The sequence below is a fragment of the Rana temporaria genome, chromosome 4, assembly GCF_905171775.1.
Source record: "Rana temporaria chromosome 4, aRanTem1.1, whole genome shotgun sequence".
NCBI lineage: Eukaryota > Metazoa > Chordata > Amphibia > Anura > Ranidae > Rana > Rana temporaria.
Genome location: NC_053492.1, coordinates 382,913,660 through 382,938,619, shown reverse-complemented (window position 1 = coordinate 382,938,619; position 24,960 = coordinate 382,913,660). Strand labels below are relative to the sequence as shown.

The 24,960-nt window shown below is 44.8% G+C and overlaps 1 protein-coding gene across 1 annotated transcript; it reads left to right on the top strand.

Moving 5' to 3' along the window:
* The first annotated feature begins 8,391 nt into the window (after positions 1-8,391).
* PDCD2 (programmed cell death 2) lies at positions 8,392-21,837 on the top strand. The gene is made up of 6 exons (XM_040351057.1): positions 8,392-8,773; positions 14,543-14,788; positions 15,103-15,249; positions 18,941-19,062; positions 20,379-20,492; positions 21,165-21,837. Exons 1-6 carry the CDS (start codon positions 8,488-8,490, stop codon positions 21,324-21,326), a joined length of 1,077 nt encoding a protein of 358 aa, XP_040206991.1. The 5' UTR covers positions 8,392-8,487; the 3' UTR covers positions 21,327-21,837.
* The last annotated feature ends 3,123 nt before the right edge of the window (positions 21,838-24,960 follow it).

The following is a 24,960-nucleotide window of genomic DNA, read 5'->3' as shown; positions in this document are numbered from 1 at the left end:
AAGTAAGAAAGCTTGCAAGCTACGTTCCAAAAAGGACAAGTGGGAGGAGTCCCCGCCTACTTGCCGCGTGAGACGCTGCGTGTGTCCAACACTCAGAAGGAATCGGAACACCCTTTTGTCTTCAGTGCTATCAATGCAGTCTGCTATGGGGCCCAGGATGTTTCCTGCTGGTACCACTACAAGTGTCATGCTGCCGGGGACTGTGCTGACGGACACTGGCATTCGTCTGAAGCCGCGTGGGCAGTTCATGCTGTACACCATCGGAGATGTGGAAGCATTAGGTATGCTATGCAACAGGTGCGAAGGACTGGTTATTTACCCCCGTCCATTTGTCTGTTGTCTACGTTGCGGGGAGTAACTGTTTGTTGTAGAGCAACCCATCATGCCGCCTCGTGCCTAGAGTGGACTGGGCCACGGGTAATGTGACAGAGGAAGTTGCTACCTTTGATCCAGTGATTAAGCCCATGCTCGCCACATCTGCTGTTGTGAGTTTTCCTGAGGGGGATGTCATTGTTACTGCTATGTAAGAGTCACCAGTGGACACCGCCACTGATGTCACCTCAACGGTGTCTACCTCCGCTGCACCTGTCCAAAGGAAGGTGGGATACGTGAAGGCCACCCGCGGCCGTGGTCGAGGCCTACCCCAACCCAAAGAAAAGCCTAATTTCCGAGAAGTCCACGTCAGGAACGGATGAGAAGAAAGAAAGTCACCGCTCCAGGTGGGTCTACTATATGGTCATGCACTGGTACAGGATTCCAAGGGTGCTGGCGGTGCACTAGGCAAGCATAAAGGTTGAATGAAGGATGGATGGCCGCACTCCAAAAACCGTACAGGTTGTCTTTTATTAAATGAACAGCAAAAGCATTACCAGATCACAGCAACAGAAACAGGGGACAGCCGACGTTTCGCACAAAATCAGTGCTTATTCATGGCAACGGATGAGAGATCCAAGGGGAATTTGTCTGGGACTGTGTAAAATTATTTCCCCGCGGAGGAGCTGGGGGATTCAGAGATAGAGTCCTTGTCAGATGTTTCCGGGGATGATGATTTATTTGAGACTATGTCGCAAGAACTGTTATGGGCAAATAGCGATGATAGTAGTAAAAAAATAAATATTAATAAAAATGCAATAAAACTATCCCCTATTTACAAAATGGGGGATAGTTTTATTGCATTTTTATTAATATTTTTTTTTTTACTACTATCATCGCTATTTACGCTTATTGCAATTTTTTACCAAAAATAGGTAGAAGAATACGTATCGGCCTAAACTGAGGAAAACATTTTTTTTTTATATACAGTACAGACCAAAAGTTTGGACACACCTTCTCATTCAAAGAGTTTTCTTTATTTTCATGACTATGAAAATTGTACATTCACACTGAAGGCATCAAAACTATGAATTAACACATGTGGAATTATACATAACAAAAAAGTGTGAAACCACTGAAAATATATTTCATATTCTAGGTTCTTCAATGTAGCCACCTTTTGCTTTGATTACTGCTTGGCACACTCTTGGCATTCTCTTGATGAGCTTCAAGAGGTAGTCACCTGGCGCAGCACCCCATCAATCTCCTTCTTGGTCAAATAGCCCTTACACAGCCTGGAGGTGTGTTTGGGGTCATTGTCCTGTTGAAAAATAAATGATGGTCCAACTAATCGCAAACCGGATGGAATAGCATGCCGCTGCAAGATGCTGTGGTAGCCATGCTGGTTCAGTATGCCTTCAATTTTGATTAAATCCCCAACAGTGTCACCAGCAAAGCACCCCCACACCATCACACCTCCTCCTCCATGCTTCACAGTGGGAACCAGGCATGTAGAGTCCATCCGTTCACCTTTTCTGCATCACACAAAGACACGGGGGTTGGAACCAAAGATCTCAAGTTTGGACTCATCAGACCAAAGCAGAGATTTCCACTGGTCTAATTTCCATTCCTTGTGTTCTTTAGCCCAAACAAGTCTCTTCTGCTTGTTGCCTTTCTTTAGCAGTGGTTTCCTAGCAGATATTCTACCATGAAGGCCTGATTCACACAGTCTCCTCTTACCAGATCTAGAGATGTGTCTGCTGCAAAAGGTGGAAGAACCTAGAATATGAAATATATTTTCAGTTGTTTCACACTTTTTTGTTATGTGTAATTCCACATGTGTTAATTCATAGTTTTGATGCCTTCAGTGTGAATCTACAATTTTTATAGTCATGAAAATAAAGAAAACTCTTTGAATGAGAAGGCGTGTCCAAACTTTTGGTCTGTACTGTATATTTTTGGGGGATATTTATTACAGCAAAAAGTAAAAAATATTGATTTTTTTTCAAAATTGTCGCTTTATTTTTGTTTATAGCGCAAAAAATAAAAAACGCAGGGGTGATCAAATGCCACCAAAAGAAATCTCTGTTTGTGAGAAAAAAAGGACGCCAATTTTGTTTGGGAGCTACATCGCACGACCGCGCAATTGTCAGTTAAAGCGACGCAGTGCCGAATCGCAAAAAGGGGCAAGGGGCCTGATTCTCAAAAGAGATACGCAGACTTAACTGCTGTTCAGCCTGCGTATCCCTGTGCCTAACTTTGGAAACTATTCTCAAAAGGCTTTTTCCAAAGTTAGGCAGAAAATCTGACAGGTGTAAGACACTTACACGGTCAGATTTTAGGATGCAGTACCGCATCCGCCACTGGGGGCATTTCTCATTGAAATTCAGCTTTGCGTATGCAAATGAGGACTTAAGCAGATTTTCAAAGCATTTCAGCACTTTGATTTCTGCGTAAGTTCCGAATTTGCCTGCGCAAAACTAGGGCTGGTTTTATAATGTGGAAAGTTAGTCACACATTGTAAAGGCCCATTCCAGCGACGGCATTTGGTATGCATTCCTGAGGGAGAACTCCACGGCAATTTTTAAATTCAAAACCGCCATGGGTTCCCCCCCAGGAGCATACCAGGCCCTTAGGTCTGGTATGGGTTGTAAGGAGACCCCCCTCCGCCGAAAATTCGACGTAGGGGGTCCCCCTACAATCCATACCAGACCCGTATCCAAAGCACGCTACCCGGCCGGTCAGGAATGGGAGTGGGGACGAGCGAGCGTCCCCCCCCCTCCTGAGCCGTGCCAGGCCGCATGCCCTCAACATGGGGGGGTTGGGTGCTCTGGGGCAGGGGGGCGCACTGCGGGCCCCCCCACCCCAGAGCACCCTGTCCCCATGTTGATGAGGACAGGACCTCTTCCCGACAACCCTTGCCATTGGTTGTCGGGGTCTGCGGGCGGGGGCTTATCGGAATCTGGGAGTCCCCTTTAATAAGGGGGCCCCCAGATACCGGCCCCCCACCCTAAGTGAATGGATATGGGGTACATCGTACCCCTATCCATTCACCTGGAGGCAAAAAGTAAAAGTTATTAAACACACAACACAAGGGTTTTTAAAATAATTTATTATTCTGCTCCGGATGCCCCCCCTGTCTTCGTTATTAGCTCAATTACCAGGGGGGGCTTCTTCTTCCACTCTCCGGGGGTCTTCTTCCACTCTCCGGGGGTCTTCTCCGCTCTCCGGGGGGGGTTTCTTCTTCCGCTCTCCGGGGGGGGCTTCTCCGGACTCCGGGGGGCTTCTTCCATCTTCTCCCCTCTTCCGCTGTTGACTCGGCAAACCCCGGTTCTTCTGCAGCTCTCCGGTGCCTTCTTCTTCAGCGCTGGCTGCCTGCTATGTTTGTGTGTTAGCTCAATTTCAAACAGGCAGCCGGCGCGGTCTTCTGTGACGTCAGGGTCTTCTCTTCTGTTCTTCCGATGTTGTCTCGTCGCCTCTTGTCGCTGCAATGATGGAAGCGCGCCTTGCATCACATTTATATAGGCATCACCGTCCCATCATGTTCCGGCAGGTACCCACGTGGTGGGTGCCTACCCACGTGCACCCACCACGTGGGTACCTACCGGAGCATGATGGGACGGTGATGCCTATATAAATGTGATGCAAGGCGCGCTTCCATCATTACAGCGACAACAGGCGACGAGTCAACATCGGAAGAACAGAAGAGAAGACCCTGACGTCACAGAAGACCGCGCCGGCTGCCTGTTTGAAATTGAGCTAACACACAAACATAGCAGGCAGCCAGCGCTGAAGAAGAAGGCACCGGAGAGCTGCAGAAGAACCGGGGTTCGCCGAGTCAACAGCGGAAGAGGGGAGAAGATGGAAGAAGCCCCCCGGAGTCCGGAGAAGCCCCCCCCGGAGAGCGGAAGAAGAAACCCCCCCCCGGAGAGCGGAGAAGACCCCCGGAGAGTGGAAGAAGACCCCCGGAGAGTGGAAGAAGAAGCCCCCCCTGGTAATTGAGCTAATAAAGAAGACAGGGGGGCATCCGGAGCAGAATAATAAATTATTTTAAAAACCCTTGTGTTGTGTGTTTAATAACTTTTACTTTTTGCCTCCAGGTGAATGGATATGGGGTACATCGTACCCCATATCCATTCACTTAGGGTGGGGGGCCGGTATCTGGGGGCCCCCTTATTAAAGGGGACTCCCAGATTCCGATAAGCCCCCGCCCGCAGACCCCGACAACCAATGGCAAGGGTTGTCGGGAAGAGGTCCTGTCCTCATCAACATGGGGACAGGGTGCTCTGGGGTGGGGGGGCCCGCAGTGCGCCCCCCTGCCCCAGAGCACCCAACCCCCCCATGTTGAGGGCATGCGGCCTGGCACGGCTCAGGAGGGGGGGGGGCGCTCGCTCGTCCCCACTCCCATTCCTGACCGGCCGGGTAACGTGCTTTGGATACGGGTCTGGTATGGATTGTAGGGGGACCCCCTACGTCAATTTTTCGGCGTGGGGGGGTCTCCTTACAACTCATACCAGACCTAAGGGCTTGGTATGCTCCTGGGGGGGGAACCCATGCCGTTTTTTTCTTTGAAAATTGGCATGGAGTTCACCCTCTCAGGAATGCATGCTGAGCGACGCTGTCATTTTTTTTTATAATCATTTGTTTTCCCGGCGCGTCTTTTTTTTTCACCCGTCGCAACTTTAGTGTCCCGTCGAAATTCTCAAAGCCGCCCGGCGTTAATTACGTTCGCGCGCTGCACGTCGGGAAAATTACGTCACACGCATGCGCAGTACGGCCGGCGCGGGAGCACGCCTCATTTAAATTTTAAACGCCCCCAGGAGAGGAGGACCGCCTTACGACGGCGGCACTTAAGTTACACGGCCTGAAATTTCTACCTAAGTGCTTTGACGATCGGGCACTTAGGTAGAAATTTTAAGTCAGTGTAACTTAACTGCTGAAATTTAAGTTACGCAGACTTTTTGAGAATTTGGCCCAAGGTCCTTAACCTGCATAATGGTCCGGGTCTTAATTGGTTAAAGTGAATGTTTTCTCAGTTTAGGCCGATATGTATTCTACATATTTTTGGTAATAAAAATCACAATAAGCCTATATTGATTGCTTTGTTCAAAAGTTATAGCGTCTACAAAATAAGGGGATATAATTATAGTATTTTTATTATTATTATTTTTTTTTAATAGTAATGCGATCTTGTAATAGTAATAAAAGTGATGAAAATATTTTTTTTTTAAAGGGACAGTATAAAAGAAATAAAAAATGTCAAGTGCCCTGTCCATCCAAGCTCGCACACGCGATCTTTACAGCAAGAGCAATAATTATAGCGCTAGACCTCCTCTGTAACTCTAAACAGGTAACCTGTCGCCTATGGAGATTTTAAAGTACCGTAGTTTGTCGCCATTTCACGAGCATGTGCAATTTTAAAGCATGACATGTTAGGTATCTATTTACTCTGCGTAACATCATCTTTTTATATATATATATATATAAATGCATTTGATAGACTGCTGCACAAATACAGTGTGACGTAAAATATTGCAGCGACTGACATTTTATTCCCTAGGGTCTCAGCTAAAAAAAAATCTATATAATGTTTGGGGGATCTTAGTAATTTTCTAGCAAAAACATACAGATTTTTACTTGTCAAAATGTCAGAAAAAGGTCTTCCCAGGACAATTTTCAGCTTTCAGCGCTGTTGCACTTTGAATGACAAATGAGCGATCATGCAACACTGTACCCAAACTAAATTTTTATAATTTTCTTCCCACAAATAGAGATTTCTTTTGGTGGTATTTGATCACCACTGGGATTTTAATTTTTTGCTAAACAAACTAAAAAGAAATAAGTTTTTCTTTGTTTCCGTTATTAAATTTTGTTTTCTCCTTCACTGATGAGTTGGCACTGATATGTAGAGTTGATGGATACTGATATGCAGTACTGATGAGCACTGACAGGTGGCATCAGAGGGCTCTGCTCGTTAGAGCTTACACTCTAGAAGGGAGGGATAGATAGCACTGATGATGAGGTACTGACAGGTGTAACTGATGGGCACTGACAGGCAGCTGATGGACACTGATTGGCATTGTTGTGGCACCTCTCATGGGGGCTGCGCTGATAATCAATGATTATCAGCGCAGACCCCCCTCTGACAGGGAGACCCACTGATCGGCTCTCCTTGTCAGCGCGAAATGAAAAAAGCCGTTTATCAGCACTTTATAACCACTTGCCGACTAGACGCCGTCATTATACAGCAGCTTGTCGGCTCTTTCCCACGATTTGCCATAGCTGTACGTCGGCTTCTTTAAGAGCCATAGTAGGCGCGCATTTGCCCGCTGCACAGCGGTGGACCCAGTCAATAGTAAATTGACGTCCGGGAAGTGGTTGTGTTATCCTGACTGAACGTCTATTGACGTCCAGCAGGATAACATGCCGGCGCGCGCCCGTGGGGGCGTGCAGCTCGGCGATGCGGGGTGTCAGTCTGACACCCTGCATCTCCGTTGATCGACAGACGCGAGTAGAGGAGAGCCAATCGGTGGCTCTCCTGACAGGGGGGGTTCGCGCTGATTGTTTATCAGCGCAGCCCCCCCTCGGATTTCCAAACTGGACCACCAGGGAAGCCGCCAGGACCACCAGGGAAGGGGGCAACATGTGGATGGCCATCCACATGTAAAAAAAAAAAAAAGCACAATAGATGCCAATCAGTGCCCACAAATGGGCACTGACTATCAAAAAATAGTAAATAAACAAGTGATGCCCAGCAATGCCATCAGTGCCACCTCTCAGTGCCTATCCATGCCCAGTGCCCACCTATCAGTGCCCATCTGTGCTACCCATAAGTACCCATCAATGCCACCCATAAGTGCCCATCAGTGCTTTCTCATGAGTGCCCATCAGTGCCACCTCATCGGTGCCCATCAGTGCCGCCATATCAGTGCTCGTATTTGAAGAAGAAAACGTACTTATTTACAGAAAAATTAACAGAAAAAAATAAAAACTTAATTTTTTCAAAATTTTCGGTCTTTTATTAGTTGTTGCGCAAAAAATAAAAACCAGAGGTGATCAAATACCACCAAAAGAAAGCTCTATTTGTGGGAACAAAATTATAAAAAAATTGTTTGGGTACAGTGTAGCATGACCGTGCAATTGTCATTCAAAGTGCGACAGCGCTGAAAGCTGGCTTGGGCAGGAAGGTGCGTAAGTGCCTGGTATGGAAGTGGTTAAACACAGATCCCTGTTCTAACAGGGGAGGAGAGAGAGATCTGCTGTTCCTACTGATTTCGAACAGCAATCTCTCTCTTCCTCCAGTCAGTCCCATCCCCCCAGTTAGAAACACCTCCCAGGGAACACAAACAACCCCTTGATCGCCCCCTAGTGTTAATCCCTTCCCTGCCAGTGACATTTACAAAGTTATCAGTGCATTTTTATAGCACTGATCGCTGTATAAATGTCAATGGTCCCAAAAAAGTGTCCAATCTGTCCGCCACAATGTCGAAGTCCCACTAAAAATCACAGTAAAAAAGAATATATAATAAAAATGCCATAAATATATCCCCTATTTTTTAGACGCTATATAACTTTTGCGCAAACCAATCAATATACGCTTATTGCGATTTTTTTACCAAATATATGTAGAAAATACATATTGGCCTAAACTGAGGACATTTTTTTTTAATATTATTTGCGATATTTATTATAGCAAAAAGTAAAAATAATATATATATATATATATTTTTTAAATTGGCGGTCTTTTTTTGTTTATAGCGCAAAAAATAAATTCCGCAGAGGTGATCAAATACCACCAAAAGAAAGCTCTTTTTGTGGGGAAAAAAAATACTTACATTTTGTTTGGGGACAACATCACATGACTGCGCAGTGCGTAGTCAGGGAAAGATTTCCGGTCTGTAATTGGTAAAGTAACACACTATTTGCTTTATCGCAAAAAAAGACTGATCATGAACGGGGTTAAATCTTCTGGATGTCAAGTGGTTAATCTGCACCATCTATGAAATCGTCTGTCACGTTTAATCCCCGCCCCCCGCCTTTTCCGCGCCATCAGTAAACATGGCGGATTATGCTTCGCGAGATTTCCTACTGCGCATGCCCCTAGCGAGCCGCGCGTGCTCTGCGTAGCCTGCTGCTGTCTCCCCCCACACGTGGTAGATATTTGTGGTGCGGGTGATGGCAGCTTCTGTCAAAGTCATGGAACTGGGTTTCGTTCAGGAGGCGGAACCATGGCGACTGCGCAGCCCGCAGTTCCCCAGTAAGGCGGGAGGCCGTCCGGCGTGGTTGGGTGAGGTGGGGGTTCCGGGCCCCGAGGCTGTGCAGTGCGGACTGTGCGGAAAGCCCCTGGCCTTCTTATTACAGGTGTACGCCCCGTGTACGGGCAGCTTCCACCGGACCATCTATATCTTCTGCTGCCGGGACCCCCAGTGTCACCAGGGGGCGGAGAGACGGGGCTATAAAGGTAAGCGGAAGGTTCCCAGCTCCTCCCACATACTCTTCATTCAGTGATAGAGAGACTGTTACTTTCACAGCCACCTACAGTAATGGGAGGTGGGTGCACCCTGCTATCCCTATAACACAACTAAGGGCAAACTTTTTTATTTTGTATATCATAGCATAGGCTTCTAACATCTGTTTTGTTTTTGCCATCTGGTCCCACTGTGGAGATTTCACTTCCTGTCATGTCTCCCAAACAGGAAGTAAGAGCAAATCCATCCAAAGTGAGGCCCTGGTTGTCACCAGAACTAGCGTCACCAGAACTAGTGTCCCCATTGGGAGATTTCTCCTTTTCTTGTTTTGGGGACAACACAACTTTTTGGGATTGCTTCAGTGAATAAAGATACAAATAGAGAGGGTGAGACCCAGTTCACACAGGGGAGGCTTCAAAGTTTCCTGACTCTGAAGCCGCACTGTACAGCTCGGCTTGAAAACGTCTGTATAGAAGCCAATGCAAGCCGCTCTGAAGTCCCCCCCCCCGAGTACAGGAACCTTATTCCATTGTACAGAATGGAGTGCGACTTGTTAGGCGGCTGAGTCGCCCTTGTGAAAAAAAAACCTGTTAAAGCGGAGTTCCAGCCTATTAGTGTTTATTAAAAGTCAGCAGCTACAAAAAGTGTAGCTGCTGACTTTTTTAATAGACACTTACCTGGTCCAGCGATGCGACCGCCCAGAGCTCCGCTCCTCTCCAACCGGCACCTCCATTCATAGTGTGGGCACCCGGCCGTGACAGCTTTCGGCTTCACGGCTGGGCACTCACTGCCCATGCGTCAGTCGCGCTGCGCTCTATGAATGGACAGGCGATCTCCTGGGCCCTTTCACGTGTCCCTGGAGATCTCCTAAAGCAGGGCTCTCCAAACTTTCTAAACAAAGGGCCAGTTTACTGACCTTTTAGGGGGGCCGGACTGTGGCCATCGGGAGTAGAAAATGGCCCGGCATTAGTTGGTGTAAACAATGCCCCATCGTTGGTGTCAGTGGGAGGAATTGTGCCCCATCATTGGTGTCAGTGGGAGGAATTGTGCCCCATCATTGGTGTCAGTGGGAGGAATTGCACCCCATCATTCATTGGGTCCCATTGTTGGTATCATTGGTAGGAATTGTTCCCCAATCATTGGTTTCATTGGTAGGAATTGGGTCCCATCATTGGCGTCATTGGGTCCAATCGTTGGTAGGAATTATGCCCCATCATTTGTGTCATTGGGACCCATTCTTGATGTTATTGGGCGGCATTGTGCCCCATCATTGGTTCATCAGTAGGAAATGCGGCCCATTCTTGGTGTCATTGGGAGGAATTGTGCCCCATCACTGACGTCATTTGAAAGAATTGTGCCCCATCATTGGTGTCATTGGGCCCCATTGTTGGCATCATTGGGAGGAACTGTGCCCCATTGTTGGTATCTTTGGTAGGAATCATGCCCCATCGTTTGTATCATTGGGAAGAATTGTTTCCCCGATCGTTGGTCCAAGGGCCGAATAGAAGCAAGCAAAGGGCCGCAGTTTGGAGACCACTGGCCTAAAGGGAGGAGCCGCCTAAGGCAAGAAGAGAAGTCGCAGAGGTGGTCCCTGGACGGAAGGAGGAAGTTGGGGGGGGGGGGGGGGGGTGACATGCCAAATGTGGCATGTAAGGGGGTGAGGAGTGCTTAACAACTTCAGCCCCGGACCATTTTGCTGGTCAATGACCGGGCCACTTTTTGCGATTCGGCACTGCGTCGCTTTAACTGACAAAAAATATATAAAAAAAAATTTCCTCAATTATTTTTTTTTTTTATCGGTACTGCGACCTTATGGCGGACACATCGGACACTTTTGACACATTTTAGGGACCATTGGCGTTTTTATAGCGATCAGTGCTATAAAAATGCATTGATTACTGTACAAATGTCACTGGCAGGGAAGGGGTTAACACTAGGGGGCGAGGAAAGGGTTAATTATGTTCCCTAGGTGTGTTCTAACTGAAGGGGGGGTGGGACTGAATAGGGGAAATGACAGATCGCTGTTCATACATTGTATGAACAGACAAACAGTAATTTCTCCCCTGACAGGACCGGGAGCTGTGTGTTTACACACACAGCTCCCGGTTCTTGCTCTGTAACGAGCGATCGCAGGTGCCCGGCGGTAATCGCGTCTGAAATGCAAAATCATGTAATATTACGTGAGTTTTGCGCAGCCAAGCTGACCTGCCGCCATATAACTGCGGCTGGTCGGCAAGCGGTTAAAGCGGAAGTTCCACTTATGGATAGAACTCCCACTTTAAGTGTATAATAATTGGTTTGTGTGATCACGGACAGATGTACGCAGATGATCATTGGGACATATGATTTTACTGTTGCATATGTGGAGGACAGGGGTTTTTACTGTGTGGGGACTTTGTGTGTTTACATTGTGTGGGCATATGTTTGGACACTAGGTTGGTGATCAGTGTAATATATATATTTAAAAAACAAAAAACTCATACACTCTGATCACCGGCCGGCTGCAGAGATCCGCTCTCCTCACTGACAACTTCTGTGTGAGCAGAGCTGATCACCTAGCAACCGGCCCTCCTGATCACATGATGGCTGTGTCCAATCACAGCCATCACGTGATCAGGAGGGCCAATCACAGAGCCCTCCTGCCGATCAGAGATGCGCCGTGTCCGGGTGACACTAGCGCATCAGGACCACGCTGCTGCGTGGGCACGCATGCAATCTCCCTCCGTTACGTTCCTGAACATCCACTCAGAAGGAAGAAGCGCCCACGTATATGTACAGTGGCCGGGTGGGAAGTAGTTAACCACTTGACTTTCAGAAGATTGATTTCCTAACCAGGCCATGTTTTGCGAGACGGCACTGCGTTACTTTAAGGCTCCATTCACGCTTGTACGACTCCAAAGTTGTGCTGACATTGGAGTGCAACGTTGGTGCAACTTGGATACGACTTTAACCAGTGATAATGGACAACTGTTGCACAGATGTTTTGTATAAGGCCCCTTTCACACTTGTGCGACTTGTCCTGTGACTTCAAAGTCGCATGACAACTTGTACCCCATGATTTTCAATGATTACCGTTCATATCTGTTCAACTTCAAAGTAGTCCCTGCACTACTTTGGTATGATGTTGATGCGACTTGTGGCCCATAGAACTCAAGATTACACAGGCATTGCTTCAAGTCGCGTGACTCTCAGGTCATACAAGTGTGAAAGGGGCCTAACATTCAGGGACGACTTTCATGCGCCTTCTGAGGGTTAACATTGAAGTCTATGGCCCTCAAGTTTCATAAAAGTCGGACAAAGTAATACATGAACTATTTTGAAGTCGCTGCAACTTTAAGGAAGGCTGAGTTTACACTGACATTAAGACAGGGCTTGACAAATTTGCTTGAAATCTAGGAGCCAGCTCAAAAAGTAAGGATCCAGGAACGCACCCCGTCCCACCGAGCTCGTGCGCAGAAGCGAATGCATCCATGAGTAGCGCCCGCATATGAAAGTGGTGTTCAAACCACACATGTGAGGTATCGCCGCGATTGGTAGAGCGAGAGCAATAATTCTAGCCATAGACCTCCTTGTAACTCAAAACATGCAACCTGTAGAATTGTATTAAATGTCGCCTATGGAGATTTTAAAGGGTAAAAGTTTGTCGCCATTCCACGAGCGGACGCAATTTTGAAGCGTGACATGTTGGGTATCAATTTACTCGGCGTAACATTATCTTTCACAATATAAAAAACAAATTGGGCTAACTTTACTGTTGTCTTATTTTTTTAATTAAAAAAGTGTGTGTTTTTTTCCGCAAAAAAGTGCACTTGTAAGACCGCTGCACAAATACGGTGTGACGGAAAGTATTGCAACGACTGTCATTTTATTCTCTAGGGTGATATGTATGTATATATATATACATACATACATACATACATACATACATACATACATACATACATACATACATACATACATACATACATACATACACACATACACACATACATACATTTTCTTTGGGGGGTTCTAATTAGAGGGAAGGAGATGGCAGTGAAAACGGACAGGGAAAGCTACCATAGCATTGCTGGTTGTCTTGTCGTACCAACGGCCACCACAAGAGGGCACCAGATCGCAAAAAGCCGCAAAGCTGCGGCCTCAATTGCCGGCCCGACACGATCGCTCGGCGGGGGAGGTGGGGGCACACAGAGGCACAGGATGCCCCAGGTCGCTAATTCTAGTCGCAATGGTGACCTGGTGTCTGGGAATTGTCGACCCCTGCATTAAGAGCAGGTTTTGAGAGGCGTTAAATCAAATGCCTATGCACATAATCAGGGCTCGACAAATCCCGGGCGCCAGGTCGCCATGGCGACTAGAAATAGGGTCCTGGCGACTTGGCTTGGAAGGGGGGCAAAAAAAAAAAAGTGAGCTGGCGCCATCTGGTGGTGGCCGTTGGTATTACAAGTTAAACAGCAATTCTAATGTAATTTTTCACTGCCATCTTCTTCCCTCTAATTAGAACCTCCAAACATTATATATATTTTTTATCCGAACACCCTAGAGAATAAAATGGCGATCGTTGCAATACTTTCTGTCACGCCATATTTGCGCAGCGGTCTTACAAGCGCACTTTTTTGGGAAAAAATTACACTTTTTTTTAATTAAAAAATAAGACAACAGTAAAGTTATCCCCATTTTTTTAATACTATGAAAGATAATGTTACGCCCAGTAAATTGATACCTAACATGTCACACTTCAAAATTGCGTCCGCTCGTGGAATGGCGACAAACTTTTACCCTTTAAAATCTCCATAGGCGATGTTTAAAAAATTCTACAGGTTGCATATTTTGAGTCACAGAGGAGGTCTAGGGCTAGAATTATTGCTCTCGCTCTACCAATCGCGACGATACCTCACATGTGTGGTTTGAACACAGTTTACATATGCGGTCGCTGCTCACGTACTTTTTTAGCTGGCTCCTAGATTCCAAGCAAATTTGTCAACCCATGCACATAATACAATGGACAGCACATAGCGCTATTCACACTAAGCGTAAGCTTGATGCGACTTGACAGACTGCAATGTAAATTCTCAAAAGTTGCATGAAAGTCACATCCTAATGTTATGTGACAGTTGTACAATAGTCAAAGCCAAAGTTGCAATGCAAATAGCAAGTGTGAATGGAGCCTAAAAAATGAAACCAAAACCAGCAATGTAATATTATGTAGCTTACCAATCATTAGATGTGATGGATGTATTCGTTTTGAAAACACATGTTCAGGTGTCTGTGGCAGCATAAACCTGTATATGGCTATTCATTACTATGGCAGGCTGTACACAGCAGCTGTCTATCCCGGGGGTGAAAATACACCCGCAATTTGCATTTTATACCCAGAAGCGCCCTTGGGGCCCATTCACATCGTATGTGTTGGGCAGTTTGCCGTATGTCCTATATTTCAGTTCACACCATCGCAATGAATAAAAGTAGGCAACTTACTGATATTACTGGGCATAGTTATTGCCAATCAGAAGGTAGCACTGTTTAGAGTGAAAAACCGGGAAATACTTTTATTTATTTTTTTTATTAATTTTAGTTAGAAAATAAAAAATGGGGCAGTGTGAAGAGGTTACTATGGGCAATGGACTAGACAGTTTCTTAAGTGAACCTGTAACATTGAATGGGCAAAGGCCAGAGACAGTGTGGTCCAGGACAGTCCGTTGGCTGCCAGGAACACCAGCATGAGTTGTATGGAATGTCTCTAAACCAGATTTCTCTTTTAGTTTTTAGGAACCAACTCCCTCGGAAAAATGATACTTATTCCTATGGCCCACCTCCTGATTCTCCTCCACCTGCAAGTAAAGAATCCATAAGCTTCCAGCTAAAGTGTGGCCTTCGTCTCTGCAGAGTGTGCGGCTGCTCGGGACCAAAAACATGCTCCAAATGTCATAAAGTCAATTACTGTAGCAGAGTACATCAATTGATGGATTGGAAGTTACAGCATAAACAGCTATGTAATGAGTCATTTGGTAAGTTTAATTGGTGTAGGAAATCCTTAACCGCTTGCCGACCAGGCAAAATGACAGCTACAGCGTGGTTGGCCAGTTCTGGGAGGGCGTCATGTGGCGTGATCGTACCCGTTGCGGCGTGCTCTGTGATCACTGTGTCCTTCGGACATGTACTGTACTCCAATACATTGTACTGAGAATTTTCATTTGCATGTACCAAATACTTTTTGTGATATACCAAGATACAATTTGAACGTTGTTGGATGATATAAATATTTAGATCACACCTGCACATTCATTGGATTTTGTAGCATGATCCTCCTCTTCTTCTTCAGATGTGCAGGGTGTTCAGGTTGCAGATCATGGATTCCTGTTTCCAGAATATGAAATTGTCACAGAACCAGAGGAGACCGATTCTGATGATGACAGCACAGGAATGGAGTTGGACACTTTGACATCAGAGGACACATCCTCGTGTATTGGTAAAATGACATCTGTGGGGGAAGGGTGTTTTTTGTCCTGTTTTTTTTTTTTTTTTTTTTTTGTTATTTATTTTTTCTGTATATCCAAAATATAATTTTCTTTTTTTTTTATGTACCAAAAAATTGCTTTCAATTCAGGTACGCCTGTTAGGTTTTCGGGCAGACCTGATTGTAAGCTCCATGCAGCCTGTGGTAAACTTGTTTTTGTCCATTTACACCTGCCTACGTCTGAGTCTGTCCAGCTCCAGGAAAAAAAAAACTGCATCCTTTTCTGTTATTCCAGAGCTAAACATGATGGATCAGAGGTAGTCGTATGTAAACACACAAATCCGTTTTGCATCCATGGGTCTGCCAACACAAACTAAACTGACACCTATCCTGTTCAGCTCTGACTCCACAAAGGGAACGCTTCACGTACCTCCTGCTAAACAAAGTGGAGCAATTCTGTGTGAAAGGGCTATACATTTCTGCCTGTTTTGCTCTTGAAATTCTACCTGTCAAATATATACAGTTGCAATCCTTAGGCCCCTTTCAGACGTGCCCGCTTTTTCATCCATCCGTTTGCGGATGAAAAAGAGACATACATTGGTCCCTATGTGATTGCGGATGTCAGTGGATGAACATCCGCTGACACCCGTAATCACCCGCCTCCGCAAAGATCCGATTTTGCAGATGGAAGAATGTCCTATTTTTTTTTTTTCCTTTTGTCTGTGGATCGGATGAACACCATAGGGGAGAGCGGAGAAAAGACAGGGTGGTCCCTGCAGTGTGCGGAGACCGCCCTGTCATCCGACGGCTCAGCGGGGATCTACGGAGCGATCCCCATTGAGCTTACGGACACACGGAGGCGGATCATTACTGATCCGCCCTGTGGGAAAGGGCCCTTAGTGGCATGTGAGCCAGAGAATGTTGATGTTCCTCATGCTTGCGAATCAGTAGGTTTTCCAACTTGGATATAGATGTATATCTGAATATCCTCACCATGCTGTTCAAGTATGTAGCACAGCAGAGGACGTCTGGGGACCTCTGTGGAGTATTCTATTCCTGAATACCACCCCACAGCCACTTCTTTCACATGGGTGGCTGTGGGGTGGTTAAAAACAGGCAGCTGAGCCTTGGTTTTACTATGCCTGGCTTTAGAACTTCTGACTGAAGAGTACAGCCAGGGCTTTTTTTCAGGGGGAACTCGGTTCCACCACCTCTGGCTCAGACCCTTTGGTGCCTGCTCACCACAATCACTTGTAAACACAGAAGTCTGGTTTCTGTGTTTACAAGTGACAGCTCTACACTCTGTGTGTAACCCCCCTGAACTCTGCACCCTGTTTGTAATGCAATCCTGGTATTTAATGCCCCTTTAAGACCCTTCTCCTGTGTTTGAAATCTGAACGGGTCATGGTTGAGTTCCTGCACCTATTTTCTAAGAAAAAAAGCTCTGAGTACAGCTATTGCAGTCAGAACTCTACATGATTGGCTTAGTCAGTGAGTTAAATTATTGTGGCCAGTTTCTTGGGAGTAACAGCCTGGCAATTATCATACGGTCAGCATTTGTAAGCTTTCATTTTTCTTTGTAATATCACACAAACCGCAATTGGTACAAATGTGGTCACAAGGTACAGTGGCAGCCACAATCCTGTAGAAAAATACATTGAGATAGATGCATTAAAGTAATTGTAAAGGTGTGTGTGTGTGTGTGTGTGTGACACACACACACCTGTTATTACTCACCTGCCCTGTGCAGTGGATTTTCACAGATCCTCCTCCTTGGGTCTCTCTTTGCTGCTCTTTGCCCCTCCCTGCTCCTGCTATGGGGGCACCTGAGCTGATCTGGCCCTGCCTCTCTCTCCTGATTGGCTCCTGTGGCTGTCAAAGTCAGTTAGCCAATGGCGTCGCTGCTGTGTCTCAGCCAATCAGGAAGAAGAGCCCTATATAACCGAAACACTGTGGAAATCGTTGAGAGAGAGATGGGCTTGGGTAAGATTTAGGGAGTGCTGGGGCAGCTACTACAATGAAAAGGCTTTTATCATAGTGCATAGAATGAATTAAGATTAAAAAAAAAAAAAAAAACTTTTGCCTCTACAACTCCTTTTAAATTCAGATCTACTCTAGCTGTCAAACTAGTAATAAAGTAAAAGAGTTTATTAAAATAGTGGAATGTCTACATCTACCTCTAATCACCTCAATACAAGAGGAAAACATTTTCTCTTGGCATTCTTTGGAAGTGACACCTGCAGAATGGTGAAATAGAAGTCTTAAGACGTGAAAGTGACATGTCTGTGTGAACTAATGGGGGGATAAGCTTTATGGAAATTTGTATGTAGAAGGGAAGAGACTAGAGGACTAAGGAAACCAGGAATGCTACTACCTTGGGGTGGTAACTTGCATATTTGTTTTCTTGGTGCATGTATGTATATTCTTTATTTAGTCTTGAGCTACGTTCACACTGGGGCGCTTTTAAAGCGGGGGTTCACCCTTAGAGGGCACTTTTCCCCCTTAGATTCCTGCTCGTTATTACTAGGGGAATCGGCTATTTATTTTAAAATATGTGCAGTACTTACCCGTTTACGAGACGCATCCTCTCCGTCGCTTCCGGGTATGGGCTTCGGGAATGGGCGTTCCTTCTTGATTGACAGTCTTCCGAGAGGCTTCCGACGGTCGCATCCATCGCGTCACGATTTTCCGAAAGAAGCCGAACGTCGGTGCGCAGGCGCAGTATAGAGCCGCACCGACGTTCGGCTTCTTTCGGCTACGAGTGACGCGATGGATGCGACCGTCGAAGCCTCTCGGAAGGCTGTCAATCAAGAAGGAACGCCCGCTCCCGAAGACCCATACCCGGAAGCGACGGAAGAAGATGCAGCTCGAAAACGGGTAAGTACTGCTCATATTTTAATATAAATAGCCGATTCCCCTAGACCGAACGAGCAGGAAGCTAAGGGGAGATTTTTTTTTTTTTTAAAAATGGGTGAACTCCCGCTTTAAGGCGTTCTGGGGTGTTTTTGCGCTAAAGATAGCGCCTGAAAAGCACCTCTCAAGTCATCCCAGTGTGAAAGCCGGAGTGCTTTCACACTGGGGCATTGCTTTTGCAGGACGAGAAAAAAAGTCTTACAAGCAGCATCTTTGGGGCATTGTGGGAGCAGTGAATTTACTGCTCTTAAAACGCCCGTCATTGAAATCAATGGCCAGCGCTGCCAAGGTGCCTGCAAAGCGATTTGGCAGTGGCGCTTTAAACCCTTTGGCCACTAGCAGGGGTTAAAAGAGAGCCCCGTTGGCACCCAAAAAGTGCAGCAAAAACCACGGTAAAGCGCTGCTAAAACTAGCAGCGTTTTACCACCGACACCCTCCGCCCCAGTGGGCAAGTGCCCTTAAGTATACAGGTTTAAAAATACATATCTGTGTTAGCAGGGGGGGGGGGGGGGGGGTTACTGAAGGACCTTTGCAGGGTTTTCATTTTTAGGAAGCTGTAAACAAAGTAGGAGAGGGGGGGGATAGAAAAAAGGGCTACAGAAACAGTCATTAGTGACAAAAGTAGCTGGGAAATGGTAGAATGAGAACTAGAGGGGTGTGCCAAACGCAGCATTCAGGTCTTTGTGTGTGGGATGTGTTTGTTTGTGTTTTTTTTTTTTTTTTTTTTTTTTTTTTTATATTTGTATGATTGGCCATATCTGCTCATAGTTAACATGCTGTTTAATTTTAGAATCATCCTTTGATGAATTAAAATTGGATGAGAATGAATTGAGTGCTATGGCAAAACAAGAAACCAAAGAAGACAAGGTTTTCAACAGCTTCAAGAAACGAATTTCATCAGAACCAGAGCAGGTAACTGTCCGATATTTCTCCAAGCCTTCATCTATCTGTGCAATTTTTAAAGCAAAGCTCTAAGGCTTCATGTGGATGTTTGAAAACCTCTTCTGAAAGCTGGAACTTGACAGCTAGTAACCAACGGCTAAAAATATCAGTTTTGCAACTTTTACATGCTGCGTTTATGTGGCGTTCATGTGGCGTTCATGAGCGTTTGCATTTAGAAGCGTTTTTGAGATAACAGATTTTGCATTACAGTAGAACCCCCCCCCCCCCCAATACCTACAATGCAGGAACAAATCCTGCGAGTGTCTCTATCTCTTCCCTTTCCCTGTCGATTTACCATTTTCATAATCGATCAATCGGCTAGTAACATAATGGGGTTAAATGAAAATTGCCCCTTTATAGTACAAAAAGAGCAAATCGCTACTGTAAATATTACTTTCACTGTCCCACAGTAAAAAATTAACCCCTTTACAGTAGCGATTATTTTCTCTTTGTACAAAAGTTTTTTTGTTTTTTTTTAAACCCCATTATGTTACTAAACATCTCAGGCCTGGGTCGCATCTCTGTAATTTTTGGTGCTTTTTGCAGAAACGAACTACAGATTATTTCCATGGTTTCCTATAGGACACTTTCACATCCATGATTTTTTTTCAGCCGCTGTGTATTTGGAAAGGGCAAGGACTTTTTAACGCAAACCTGTGCTATATTGTTTTTTTGGTTCAATATACTTCAATGGAGAAGCTGCAGAAAAGCATGTAATTTGTTTTTTTTTTTTTTTTTTTTTTTTTTATTTTTTTTTAAGGTTATTAACCGATTAATCTAAACAATAATCGGCCAACGAAACGATTTATGAAAATTGTTAGTCCCTAAACTCAAGAATGTCTTAAAGGGGTATTCCACCTTTTTTTTAAGTTTATTAAAAGTCAGCAGCTACAAAAAGTGTAGCTGCTGGCTTTTAATAAACAGACACTTACCTGCTCCACGGCTCCAGCGACGCGCCGGCCGGGGCTCCGCTCCTCGCCCCCCCCCCTCGCTGGCCGGCGTCTTCATTCTTAGTGTGGGCACCCGGCAGTGACAGCTTTCGGCTTCATGGCCGGGCACCCACTGCGCATGCCCGATTGGACAGGCGCTCGCCTACAGGGAGGGGCTGTGAAAAGGCGATTAAGCTAATCGCCTTTCCAACCCCTCTGAGGAAGTGGGACAGGAAGTCCCCTTCTCCTAGAGGAGCAGCAGGCACCCTTGTCTGGTACCTCGTGATATTGATTTGAGTCCTGAGTATCTGAGCCGTGCAGATGGTGTTAATGATTTAAATCTCTAATTTGCTACAGATCCTGAGGTATTGTAAAGGTGGAGATCCCCTCTGGCTGTCACTCCAACATGTTCCAGAAAAGGATGATATTCCTAAGTGTGCATGCGGAGCCAAAAGGATGTTTGAATTTCAGGTAAATAGAACTTTAGTAACATCCAGTATATTGGATGATGTTGCATTGTGTTATCACATATTTATTTTTTGTACGTTTTACTTGTACATTGGTTGTACTCATGCCACATTGGGTTCAGTCCCTGATGGCCTGAATTTCTTTACAAAATGAATAAAAAGCTAAAGCTGACATTTTGACAAAAGCCTTAAGTTTTTCCAGTTATTTGACTTGCTTTTAATTCAGATTTTTTTTTTTTTTTTTAACTAAAGCCGGTCCCACATGGATCAAAATGTATCTGCTTCAGCAGACACTGGGCAAGATTTGATTCATCTGCCGGCAAGCGGATTGTACTAGAGTCGATCCGTCAATCAACTTGGGTACAACCAGCCTCTTGGATTTTTTTTTCTTTACATGTGATTACTGCCAGCGGCTATAGCTGCTATCAGTAGTCATTGTGTAATGGAGGCTGGGAAAAGCCTCCCACCACCCTTCCGCCTGCCTTGTATGCACATTCCTGGCTAAAAGCTATATATGTTAGACTCCTTCTGTGCTACCCAAAGAGGAGATTTCTATTAGATCAGCAGGAGAGTATTGTGGAAACTTGTTCCTAGATTATTGTAGTTTCTGGTATTATAACTGGGTACTCCAACGCACCTGTAGAATCTCAACTACTATTGATTATTTTTATTTTAGGTAATGCCGCAGCTTCTGAACCATCTGAAAGTGGACAGCCTTGAAGAAAGCATTGACTGGGGTATTCTAGCAGTGTACACATGTGCTGCCAACTGCACTGCAGAGAAACATTATGTGGAGGAATTCCTGTGGAAGCAAAATGTGCCAGGAAATGCCATGTGAAATATGCTCATTGAAAATGCTCACAGCTTTTGGAGGATATTATTTATTTATGAAAGGTGGTGTTTAATATGACAAAGTATTTAACTGCACTTTATTTTACGAAGTTCTGTTTTTAAGAGTTACACCTGTACAGAAAGAGATGTTTTCTTTGTATATAAAGAAGCCTGTTTTATTAGAGTAAGGCTTCATTGTCGGGAATAAATTGCATAGGAACTGCTGCCTTGGATAAAATGGCTTTCATATAAATAAGAAGTATATGGTACACCCCCCTGAGAAGGCTGAGGATCCCATATCCGGAGAGACTGTGCTTCTGAGGAATGCAACATCATTTTTTGTTTGTTTACATTTATAGCCCACAAATTCTCCTCTAACAGTTTGGATATTCACAAAACAAACCACATTTGTGCGCAGATGACTATTTTTAAAACAAGGGAGTTAGAGCCGGTTCACACTGGGGCGACTTGCGATCCGACTTCATGTCGCCTCAAGTCGTCCCAAGTCGCGCTGTAGAGAAAAACAATGGAAGTGAATGGGAGCGGTGTTAATACACACGACTCAAGGCGATCCGACTTCAGAAAAGGTTCCTGTACTACTTCAATCCGACTTGTAGGCGATTTGTACCCATTGATTTCAATGGAAGTCGCCTCAGAAGTCGGATCACTGTCTTAACTGAAGCGACTTTCCAGGAAGATAACATACATTTCTCAGGCAAACCTCTCCTGCTTCCCCTCCCTCCCCCTCCCAGAGCTGATTGTTGTTTTATTGGCCACTGGAAAGTCTCCTGTCCTGAAGACGACTTCAAGTCGTGTTGTAAATCGCCCCAGATCGCCCTGTGGTTCATGTTCAAGTTGTGTCGGAGTCGCCTCTGAAATTTGCGCTGGAAGTCGTGTCGCCCTAGTGTGAACCGACTCTTAATGTGAAATGCTAAATGGATAATTGTTTTAAGCTTTAAAAATTGACCCTTAAAGTGCTTTATTTTGCAGATCTGTACAGACTTTTGCTATAGGGCATGCCTTTGGCTGTCTGACCTGATCTGAGTAGGTGGCCATATATAGTCCAAATACAGCAAGCAACACTCAATTTCGAACATTATCTATTTGTGACACTGCCCCCCTCATTGTTATAGGTGTTTGATGCACAGTGAGATTTTCCAGCCTATTGCCAAATCTCTCTGCCAGCTATACCAGTTCTTATTCTTCTCCCTAAAAAATAAATAAAGAGCATAATGGTAGTATAGCTTGTGTGCCTTTGTTTGACTGAATTCTAGCAAGGCCACCATCTTGCTGGAGGACAGGCAAATATATTGTTGATCTCTGGTAGATATTTGGGTGTCTGGCTGCTTTTGGCACATCCAGAACAATATAGGTATTAGGTATGCATCATACAGTATCGCTGGCGGTTGCGGGTGACCGCACACTGAAAAGGGTCAGTAAGCCAAACACGTCATGTTTTTTTTTTTTGGCAGCAACTGAGGCGCAACCAGCTCATAATACTTGAGTTACACCAGATATTGACTTTAAGAAGATGATGCATCTCTCTCTTAACATTTTGACTTTTCTAAGGCCCAGTTCTCATCCCTAGGCCCTTGGTTTTTCCTCTGTGTGCATTACTGTACATTTTCTGCCTTTTTCATAATGCAAAATATTGAGTCTTAAATGTTTTTGTTTTTGAAATATTTTTAATATGAAGAATGAAAGAGGCCAAACTTTCTTCAGTAGCATGAGACATGGAAATGAAGCCTGAATCTGAAGATCCTGGACACTTTGAGGCCCTTTGCAATTTCTATACTGTTTGTGTTGGCAAGACTGTTCTACAAGATCTGTGTAAAACATAATTTTAATATTTTTTCTGTGGTAATCCGAGAGAAAATAACTTCTGTCATCTGCTTTCTCATACTGCAGAGAATGCTGGAATAGTAAAGCAATTGAGGATAAAGCATACATAGTTATATGTAAAGTTTGGACACCCTTGTGCAGAATCCATATCCTCCAAAAGTTTCTAGAAGTCCGTTGTCTTTCTGTTTTTACTTTAGATTTTTTTGCCTGCAGAGTGCTTCTATTTGACAACTACTACTAGGTTGTCTTGCTTTTTTTTTTTTTTTTTTTTTTAGGTCTGTTTATGAAAATATTCTGTTACTTTTAAGAAAATGTGACCTGTTCTCTTAGGTCCCCCATTGATCCTCGCTTTTCTCCTCTGTTGGAGCCCAGGCAATAGAATCCTATCTGTACGCTCCATATGTGTCTATGGAGCTAATGTGGGGTCAATGACCACCTTCCTTGATCCAAGAAACTTTATTCACGCTTAGCATTTGGCCATTAATGCCCAGGCACTGCATCCTGGTGAGAAGGCTGCATGGGCAAGGTGCAGAAATATCATGTTTTTTTTTTAAACTTGCTATTTGACCAAACGTGTAATTTGATTAGAGGATCCATCTATAGAACATTCCTTGGTGAACTGTTTTGCATTTATTCAAAATAACATATTATATGGTTATTGTTTCTAAATACAGACTAGCAATTTCAGTTTAGTTTCATTGTCAAGTCACAGCTTGGCAGCACTTCTCAGTTTGAGCTCCTTGACCTATTAATGATGTTACAGGAGAGGGAATTAATACAGCGCCTGAGCGCTCAGCTTGTCCCTGTTTTACAAAGGGTATAAAAACCCAGGCACTACATAGCAATATAAAAATAGACATGTGAAATCTTATGTCTGTGTTCTCATCTGTTAGTTGCAGCTCTGTAAAAGGCTTCAATAAATGTTCTGTTTAAGCAGTTTTTTGTCATTCATTTTCAGGAACCTAAAACATACTATCAATCTCCTTGCGTAGCAGGACATATACTAAAGAAGCCATAAAGAAAATGCCTACTACAAAGCTTAAATGGATTGAATATAAAAATATATACACCCCTGGACCCCGCTAAGAATCGATACTTTCTGGCCATTAGTCTTATGTTGATCTGAACTCAAAGTGAGAAATTTCTGGGGATTTTTTTTAATGCGTAAATTATGCTAAAATATAGTTCAATACTGTTGTGAGCCTCTAGGCACTCATGTGACTGCAGTCTCATAGCTGTATATCTGCACTGTGAGATTTAAGGCACTGTGCCTCTGCTAGTTGGTGCTCCCAGATGCTCTCTCCTAGGTGCAACAGCTCCGTGAGAACTCAAACCCTTCCTAGAGAGGCAAGGCCTCCCAAAAATCTTCTGCATGACTCTTTTCAGAAATTGGCTGGGACATGAAATATTCAGGCAATTTGAATCCCCGAAGCCTATATTCTGGACATGTCTTCCAAAAGCATGTAAGAGAAATAAACACCCAGTTTAGCAAATCCATAACACACAATACTAATAGATCACTGCTCCACTAACTACAATGAAGCCAAAAACCAACTCTAGTCTAGTGCATTGCACTACATTGGCTTTTGCTTACACTGATGCTGTTTTCTTCCTTAGGCTCCTTTCACACTAGCAGCTCGGCGGGGGATCTGTCCGCTGAACGGGCGGATGACAAGCCTCTCTTTGCTCACTCAACCGATCCGCCATGGACAGATGGGGACGTATCGCCATACGTCCTGATTTTTGGCGGATCGGATGTCAGCGGACATGTCTCCGCTGAAATCCGACGCTCCATAGGA